This window comes from Heloderma suspectum, chromosome 10, assembly GCF_057233095.1.
Source record: "Heloderma suspectum isolate Gila_16-S chromosome 10, 16-S_ref, whole genome shotgun sequence".
Classification (NCBI taxonomy): Eukaryota; Metazoa; Chordata; class Lepidosauria; order Squamata; family Helodermatidae; genus Heloderma; species Heloderma suspectum.
The window spans coordinates 17,923,381-17,933,139 of record NC_139467.1 but is presented as its reverse complement, the minus strand read 5'-3'; the positions used below and the strand labels follow the sequence as shown (position 1 = coordinate 17,933,139).

Below are 9,759 nucleotides of genomic sequence, written 5' to 3'. Positions count from 1 at the left end.
TTTCTCTCTAAAACAAACTCCAACCCACTGATAATACTAACACAATAGAAAAAAACACAAGAATTCAATTTACAATAAACAACTTGTTGTTAAAAATCTTGCAACTTGTTGTTGCAAGTTGTTAAAATCAAGTTCATAATTCAAACCACTACACAACATATCCTGGGCCATCTCTGCCTAGTGAGCTTTTTCCACCTCAAAGCTCATTCTGACTTGTGTCTGTATCAGATGCAAGCTAATTTTTTTTCTTTTCACATGAACACGTGTGCATATTTTCATGGATATTTCCCAAATCTATGCAATAACTGGATCCATTTTTGAAATGTACGTAATTTTCTCCCGTTCATTAAAATGTGTTTGAGTGAATTTTTCGTAAGTAAGAATTTTTATGCACATTTTCCAAATGTACGCATTTTTCAAACACATTATTTTTGTACTGCAAATTGCATTGTACAGACTTCAACTACAGATTGTGTTTGGGCCAACATTTCATTCTGGGAGGTCCAACTCGGTAAATTCTCATAAAAACAGAACTCAGATGAACTTCTCATACTTCCCTAGCTTCTTGCAGAGTCATCAATGATCTGGGATCTTTGCTGAGTTGTAGAAGGAATGGGGGTGCTAGACCCTGCCAGTACACTGGGGAGGTTTGAAGCAGTTAATTGGCCAGCTACGGATTCTTCAGCTTTGTCCCCAGGAGCCTTACAGCAAGTCCAACAGCATGGTGATGGAACCACTGGGCGTTTGCAGTGCATGGCAAGCCAACAGTCAGCAAAGGTTCTTCGAATGGTGGCAGAAGAAAAGAAGAAGATGACAGGATCCAAGGTGGTGTTGAGGGAGGTGAGGAAGAAAGTCTCCACCCTCCAGAAAGGGCTTTCGTACTGAATAAAACCCACAATGTGGGAGATATTGTAGGGAGCAAAGGCAATGGCAAAATTAAGTATAGTGGCCACGGCCAGGCCCACAGCCCGTTGCTTCTTATGGGGCTTGACGTTGGGCATGGAGGTCAGGATGCGAATAACATTGATGTAGCAGAAAAGGGTGATGATGAATGGGAGGCAGAAGAGGACAATGCAGAGTTCCAGTCGGAAAGGGAGGAGGATGGGGAACTGGCTCTCAGAGAACTTCTGGTAGCACGTGTAGTTGTCCTCAGGTTTCCACTTGTTCCCGTCTCGGAATTCAACAACATAGATGATGCTTGCACAGTGGGAACAGGCCAGGAACCAGAAGAAGAGGCTGGCCACTTTGGCATAGGTCGGCCTGCGGTTTAACTTGTGCTTGACAGGATAGGCTACGCACAGGTAGCGCTCCACGCTGACCCCCATGAGGAAAAGGGTGCTGAGGTAGATGCTGCTGTAGAAACAGAAGTTGGACAGATGGCAAAGGAAGGTGGGGAGAGGCCAAGTCATGTCATAGGCAGCTTCAACCATCTTGAAGGGCAGAAAGATCAGAAGGAAAAGGTCAGAGATGGTCAAGTTGAGCAAAAGTATGTCTATGGGCACTGGCTTCTGGTGCACTTTCCTCAGGAATGAGTAGCAGGCCATGAGGTTGGAAGGGAGGCCAATCACAAAGGAAAATATGTAGATGGCAAGGACAATGCTTTTATCTGTCATCTTCTCAGGGACTATAAAGGAAGGGAGAGATAATTAGACATGAAAATACCAGGAAAGGTGTTTCTCATCCATCAAGAGAAACATCAAGCCAATGAATGTAGTTGCAATTTTTTCCTATATCGTTTAGTGACTGCTGTCTTATCCCCAGGGGTGTTTTGAATCAGCTCTTTACTAAGAGCAAATAAATTTCCCTGATTATTAGAAAGTAGACATTCATATGTACCAGTGATAAAACACTATACCTTCATGGACCACTTTACACATGAGCTCATCTGATATGGAACCATCTGATCCAAGTTGCAGGATGCATGCTCAGTTCATGCAGGACACAGGCTATGCCTATACAGCTTTATTGCGGTCCCATGGAAACTGAGAGCACAGCTTACATTCTCTCCAGAAAGATTGATAAGGATGGGTTGTCTCATCCAGGAATGGTACTCTGAATTTCTTTACAATGCACATTGAAAACTATTGATATACACCATAGCAAACAAATAGGATGTGATGGTAGTACATGTACATATACTACCAGTATGTCCGTGAAAGAGTTCCACCCCCATAGCCACACACCATGGCCTTATGTTAAGGGGGAGGCAGCTGAATCGCAGTCCACCTTTATAATAAGAATTTGGGGGCAGTAGCTTCTATGGCTTATACCGAGAAAACTGCTCAACAGATTAAGCTGAAATTTGTCAGTGCAGGAGAGGAAGTATCAAGGATGTTCTGTGCCAATTTGAGATAGAAAGGGCATAACATTGCTTACTTATTGACAAGTTCCCACCACAGTTTGACAGGTAGTGTCTGTCCCCCCGCCCCATAGACTTACTTGGGGTTCATTTAGTAGTAATGTGCAAATGGAGACCTGTAGCTGTGCAGTCCAGGACTGAGAAGTAACTGTAGGCCTCAGTTACGGTTGTCAAGGATCTACTAGCTGATAAATGGGGAAAGGGCAGCACCTTCCTTTACGATCCCTGTGTCCTTCTCTCTTCTCACAGTCCCCAGAAAGAATGTCCCTACAGTTCAGGACTCAGAAGTAACTGTGGGCCTCAGTTATCGTCTGTTGCTTATGGAGGCACTGCTGTCTGGTAACTGGGGAAATGCAGCAGTTGCTGCTCTCTTTCTTGGTCTCTGCTCAGCCTTCTCAGGACCTCTTTTTCTGTCTCTGTCTTTTCCTATCCACAGTTTCCTCAGAACCTCTTTTCCCAATCTCTGTCACATTTATATTCTCACAGTCTCCTCAGAAAGAATGTTGGGGTTTAAAATACCATCTTCCAAATTGTACTGACTTCTTGAAGGTGAATATGATTAATGCCTACTATCCTAAAAGGTCCAGGCATCTAGCATTAAAGGCACAGCCTTCTCAAAATGTAACGAAATTCAATTTACAAAATACCTTTAAGTTTTTTGTAAATTTACAAAAACCTTTCAAAAACCCATTTACAAAAATCTTTCAGTATGTCAAGGGCTTAACATGTGCTCTCAACTTCCAAAACACCAGGAAATTACAGGTGTTGACGGAGAGAGAGAGAAAGAGTGACTTACTTTTATTTATTTTTTTTGCATTTATATCCCACCTTTTTCCCTCTTGAAAGGAAGCCAAGGCAGCTTACATTATCCTCCCCCTCTCCGTTTTATCCTCACAACAACACCCCTGTGAGGTGGCTTCAGCTGAGAGTCTGTGACTGGCCCACCTAGTGAGCTTCCATGGCCAAGTGGGGACTAGAACCTGGATCTCCCAGCTCCCAATCCAACACTCTCACCACTACACCGCACTGCCTCTTACTATTAAGAACTGTTTGGGTATATGGCACAGAAAGGATTCGAACCTTGGATTTCATAGGTTACTGAATGGCATCATATAACTATATGCAGGTTTAGTCAAATGGAAGTCAGCTAGCAATTCCTGAAGCAACCAGAAATGGGTGTTTCCACTCATTTCTGGAACAGAGCAGGTCAGTGGAACTTGCAGAAAGGCATTCAGCTGACCTATCCCATTACGAAAACATGTGTTTCTGCTCATAGGGTTGCTTTGGGAAGTGCTAGCTTACTATTGCGCTAGCAGGGGTCCCAGAGGCGCAATAGAACTAGCAGTGCTGTTGGATACTACCATAAGCATCTATAATTGATTCCTTCAAACCCCCTTAGCTGCCCAGTGGGAAGCCAGTTGAATCCCCTGGTGAAATACAAACCTTGCATAGGATATGAGGCACAATCATGGCCACAATCATTTTGTGTTGTTTTAAAGTATCCCACTACATGCAATGTTGGAAAAACCTTTGATATTCTACACATTGTGCATTTCAATTCTGAAAGATTACTGAATTTTAATTGTGAGCTAAATTTCATTTCCTTCAGATGAACCAGAAGGAATTCTGCTGATAGCATCCCTCAGAAAAGAGAGCCTTCTTCACAACAAGTTTAGGGCAAATACATTGGATTAGATCAAGGTTTAGTCTAGACCCGTTGAAATCAATGAGACTTAATTAATCAGCAGTATCTGCATCTATCTATCTATCTATCTATCTATCTATCTATCTATCTATCTATCTATCAATAATATTACTATAGTATTCCATATATAGTATTACTGAATCCAACCCTTTGGAGGAATTGATTCTCGCCCACATTTCTTGCTATCCAGTAATCCCCATAAGTTTTTATTAATTATGACTCTTCATTTTACTGTAAGCATTTTGAAATTTCTTTACATCAATTCCTGCAGCATTTTCTATCTTACTTCTATTCTACTGAAACAAGCACTGAGTGATTTGTTTGGAGGGACAGAGTTACAACCTACCTGTCTCGTCTGAAGTTTGTCTTCCAAAAGTATGTGGTGAAGTGAAGGCACTGTGAAGTGTCTGTCTGGTACAAGAAAGAAAGTGTTTTTATGTGATGTTTTGAAGGAAGTGAAGTCATCAGGAGAAAAAACAACTCATTACCCTTTGCAACAACTATTCCTGGGAAACAACTCATCAGGTAGGAGGAAGTCAATTTCAGTGGCACAGCAGCATTCAATTTGTGAAACCATTAATGGAAACTATGTCCAGTCCCCTACATAACTCATAAAGATTATCTATGTCTACCCCAAATCCTCCACAGTACCATAGAACAGTCATTCTCACAGACAATGTAAAAAGTACAATTAGGAGAAGTTTCCCATTAACATTTTAAGGAAACATTGGAAGGTGCCTTAGTCTATCTAGCCCAGTAACATTGACACTGAGTTGGCAGTGGCTCTCTAGAACTTGAATCTTTCCGCCTCTACCTGGAGTTGCCAGGGATTGACCTGGGCCTAGATGTGACCATTGAGCCACAGCTATCTCCAGTGAGCCATCAAATCAAATGGCACTTCTTACTTATGGCAAATGGCACTGCCACTACAGAAGCAAGGTCAGGAGATTGAGAGGGGAGCTCTGTCCCATCTCATCCCCCTGTCCCCACCGCCATGGTGGGGTGAGTAGGATGAGAGATGAGTGGCGCTATCTCTCATCTTCCTGCCCTTGCTGCCCTGCCACCACTGCTGCTGTGTCCATTTTGCACACAGCAGGGACAGTTGAGCAGTAATCTCTTGTGTCCCATCGCCTTCCTGCCAGGACAATCTGGGAATCTGAGGAGATCTCAGAAGAGGAGGAGGATCCTCTTGCCTTCCTTTTGGTTGCAAGAGTTAAAGTCAAAGAAATATGATAGTCTTTCTGAGATGAGCACTGGAAACAAAGCTTGAGAAGGATGTGGCATTGAAGGAGCCTAAGTACCTGGACTGGTCCATCCCCCTGCTTCAGTCCAGGCCCACTAGGTTCACCCCCAGGAAGAATGATGGCAACAGGCCCAGACGCAGAGCCAGAGACGCAGAGCCAGAGCCAGAGATGCAGTGCTGGTTTGGTAGCACGTCAAATCTCTTTGAGCCCTACTCATGAGGAGGAAGCATGCTCTGGATCAGGGACCTACTGACAAGCCATGAAGGAGGTGGAGCATCAGTATTCCCCATAGAGCTGCTCAGTTGGAGCCTAGTACTTGCTGAAGCAACACCTTTCCCACTGTGATCTCTGCTGGACAGCTCCCCCGCTATACAAATCTTACTGGTCCTCATTTACTTAAAACATTTGTATCCTACCTTATATCATTAGGATCTCAGGGTGGCATGCAGATAAAATAAATTTACACAGTGTAAAACAATAAATACTTTAAATAGCTAAAAACAGATTAAATCATTCAGCTAGCTAATACCAATTTAAAATCTAAAACAATAAAACAGTTAAAACAGCATACACACTCTGGGAATCCAATTAGCCCTCACAGGCTTTGGTAAAAAGCCATATTTTAACTTGGTGCCAAAATGAAACCAGTGTCTGCACCAATCAGGCCTCCAAGGGGAGGGCATTCTACAACCGGGGTGCCACAGCAGAGAAGGCCCTCTCCCACATCCCACCATAGTGTATGTCTTGCACTGGTGGGATGCAGAGGAGGGCTCCTCCAACAGATCTCATTCCTCAGGCAAGCATATATAGGGGGAGGCGCTCCCTCAAATAACAAGGTCCCAAGCTGCTTAGGGCTTTACATGTCATCACTAGCACCTTGAATTCAGACCAGAAATGTGTTGCAGCCACTGCAATTCCTTTAAGACCGGTGTTGTGTCAGTATTTGCAACTGAAACATTTGTTAATATCTAGATTAGATCCTGCTGCTTTTACTGCTTCGGAGTCTCTTTCATTACTGGAAATACTTATTGAAGCTGACCAGATATATCGACCTATGATTCATGTTTAAAAATACTTATTATCAATGAACAAATTTGATACATGTGGTTTACAGCAGGAATGGAATAGGGAATTTGAATGTCCTATTTTGTTTAATCAATGGGCTGCCATTTTGGTGTCTGTATCGGATATCTCTATGGATCTTCAGTTACATCTTATTCAGCAAAAACTTGGTCTATTGGATGCCACAGTGTCTCTTTAATAAATGCTTGTCAAATTCGGCCAGTTGTTGGAGGTGTAATGCAGTCAATGCTTCTCTTATTCATATGTTTAAGAAATGCCCAATAGTTGCCTCCTTTTGGGAGGAAGTTACTGTGTGGATAAATTTTGTATTGGAAAGCTCTTTTATATTTACTGATGTAAAAGTTCTCTTAAATTACTTACCTGTTTTTTGGAATGTGATGCATGCTCAGTGTAAATGAGTCTTTTGCGCCCTTGTGGTTGCTAAAAGACTGATATTACGATACTGGAAAGATTAAAGCTCACTGCCTATAATGCAATGGATTGAAGACTTAATAACACTAGCAACATTTGAAAGAGTGGTATATAGGCGTACAACAAATTTGGAACACTCAACAGTGGCCACAAGACTGGAAAAGGACAATTCCAAAGAAGGGCAATGCCAAAGAGTGTTCAAACTACCGCACAATCGTGCTCATTTCACATGCCAGCAAGGTGATACTCAAAATCCTACAAGCTAGGCTTCAGCAGTATGCGAACCGAGAACTACCAGAAGTACAAGCTGGGTTTCGAAGAGGCAGAGGAACTAGAGATCAAATCGCCAACATTCGCTGGATCATGGAGAAAGCAAGAGAATTCCAGAAAAACCTCTATTTCTGCTTCATTGACAAATGAAGCCTTTTAGCAAAGCCTGCTAAAGCCTTTGATTGTGTGGATCACAACAAACTGTGGCAAATTCTGAAAGTGAGGGGACTACCAGACCACCTTACCTGTCTCCTGAGAAACCTGTACGAGGGTCAAGAAGCAACAGTAAGAACCAGACATGGAACAACCGATTGGTTCAAAATTGGGAAAGGAGTACGACAAGGCTGCATATTGTCACCCTGTAACTTATATGCAGAGTACATCATGAGAAACGCCGGGTTGGATGAATCACAGGTCAGAATTAAGACTGCCGGGAGAATTATCAACAACCTCTGATATGCAGACGATACCACCCTAATGGCAGAAAGCGAAGAGGATCTCAAGAGCCTCTTGTTGAGGGTGAAAGAGGAGAGTGCAAAAGCTGGTTTGAAACTCAACATTAAAAAAACGAAGATCATGGCATCTGGCCCCATCACTTCCTAGCATATAGAAGAGGAAGAAATGGAAGCAGTGACAGATTTTATTTTCTTGGGCTCCAAGATCACTGCAGACGGTGACTGTAGCCATGAAATTAAAAGACGCTTGCTCCTTGGGGGGAAAGCTATGGCAAACCCAGACAGCATAGTCAGAAGCAGAGACATCACCTTCCCGACAAAGGTCCATCTAATCAAAGCTATGGTTTTCCCAGTAGTAATGTATGGCTGTGAGAGCTGGACTATAAGGAAGGCTGAGCGCCAAGGAATTGATGCTTTCGAACTGTGGTGCTGGAGAAGACTCTTACAAGTCCCCTGGACTGCAAGGAGGTCAAATCAGTCAATCCTAAAGGAAATCAACCCTGAGTGCTCATTGGAAGGACAGATACTGAAGCTGAAGCTCAAATATTTTGGCCACCTAATGCGAAGAGAAAACTCCCTGGAAAAGACCCTGATGCTGGGAAAGACTGAAGGCAAAAGGAGAAGGGGACGGCAGAGGATGAGATGGCTAGATAGCATCACCGATGCAATGAATATGGACTTGAGCACACTCCGGGAGAGAGTGCAGGACAGGAAGGCCTGGCGTGCTATGGTCCATGGGGTCACGAAGAGTCGGACACCACTGAACGACTGAACAACAACAACAACAACATATAGGTGTAACTTGCAAATTGACTTATATTTGGATATCTGGTGTGCTTTTTACTGAAGTTTATGTGTAACCTTTGTTCTCCATCTTTTGTTCTTCTTAGAATATTGCAATATTTGAAACTGAGGCTTTTAGAATATGTTGTTATATTTGGGTGGGGGAGAATGTTTTTTGTTTGTTTGTTTTGTTGTTTTGTTTGGTTAAGATTCACCATGAAAAATTGAAAAAAAAAGACCGGTGTTATGTGATCTTTACGTGATGTTTACGTTATATTTATGTGCAACAGTCCAGCTGCTGCATTTTACGCTAGCTGCAACTTCCAAGTCATCTTCAAAGGCAGCCCCATGTAAAGTGCATTGCAGTAGTCTAATTGGGAAGATAGGAGTGTATGCATTACTGTGGCTAGTTTATCCCTGTCCAGGAAAGGCCATAGCTGGTGGATCAGCTGAAGCTTGCCCCAAGTACTCCAGGCCATGGAGTCCACCTGGGGCTCCAGTGACAGGGATGGACCTAGAAGTACTCCCAAGCTATGCACCTGCTCCTTCAGGGGGAGTGCAACCCATCCAGGACAGGTTGCTTATCCAATTCCCAGACTTGGGAACCACCAATCTACAGAGCTTCCCTCTTGTCAGGATTCAGCTTTAGTTTATTCAACCCATTACAGCCTTCAGATACTGGTCCAGTGCCTTCACCGCCCCAGCTGACTCTGACAACAAGAAGAAGTAGAGCTGAGCATCATCAGTGTACTGGTGACACCTAGGGGTGTACGGATTCCCCACCGTCTGTTCCGGTGGGGAATCCGGGGGGGGGGAGGTGATCTGTTCCTCCCCCCTGGAATCCTCCAGAGCAGCTCCGCTCTGTGAGGATTCTGGGGGGGGGGAACTGGCTTGGGGGCCGCTTACCTTCCCCCCTGCCAGCCAGAGCCATTTGCCTCCTCCCTGTCCCTGCCGATTGCCATATCTTTAAAAAATAATAATAAAAAAATGAGGCTGGATTCCAAAGAATCCGGCCTCATTTGAATCTGCAGCAGATTTCTCTGACATCCCTAGTGACACCCCACCCCAAAACTCCTAATTACCTCACCCAATGACTTCATACAGATGTTGAACAGTATGAGGTCCTTGAATTACAGAACTCTTCCTCTTATGTTTGGGAGATGACTTTCATAACAGGGATGGGAGGAACAGGAAACAATTCAATCAGAGCTTCCCTGTCAGGAGCACCCTAGCTGCCTCTTGCAGTCCCCTCCAACAGCCAACTCAGGAGTCAGGACACAGACGAGGATTCTTTCCAAGGCTTTATTCCTTTATTCCTTTATGACTCTTTCAGATACTAATCACTAGCGACTAAGCAAGGAACAGCACTGGGGAAAGATAGCAGAGTAGCCTAAGCTCCAGGTAAGGCAGTTGGTCCCCGTTTGAAGGGGAACCATGGGAAGACTCTGA

The 9,759-nt window shown here is 43.7% G+C and overlaps 1 protein-coding gene across 1 annotated transcript; it reads right to left on the bottom strand.

Moving 5' to 3' along the window:
• Nucleotides 1-557: 557 nt before the first annotated feature.
• Nucleotides 558-1,613, bottom strand: LOC146337846 (free fatty acid receptor 2-like). The gene has a single exon (XM_084816326.1). The coding sequence runs from the start codon at nucleotides 1,611-1,613 to the stop codon at nucleotides 558-560; it is 1,056 nt and encodes a 351-aa protein (XP_084672452.1).
• Nucleotides 1,614-9,759: the final 8,146 nt, after the last annotated feature.

What these genes read in the sequence shown, in the direction of transcription:
- LOC146337846 (XM_084816326.1), bottom strand. Translation starts at nt 1,613, where the DNA reads ATGACAGATAAAAGCATTGTCCTTGCCATCTACATATTTTCCTTTGTG.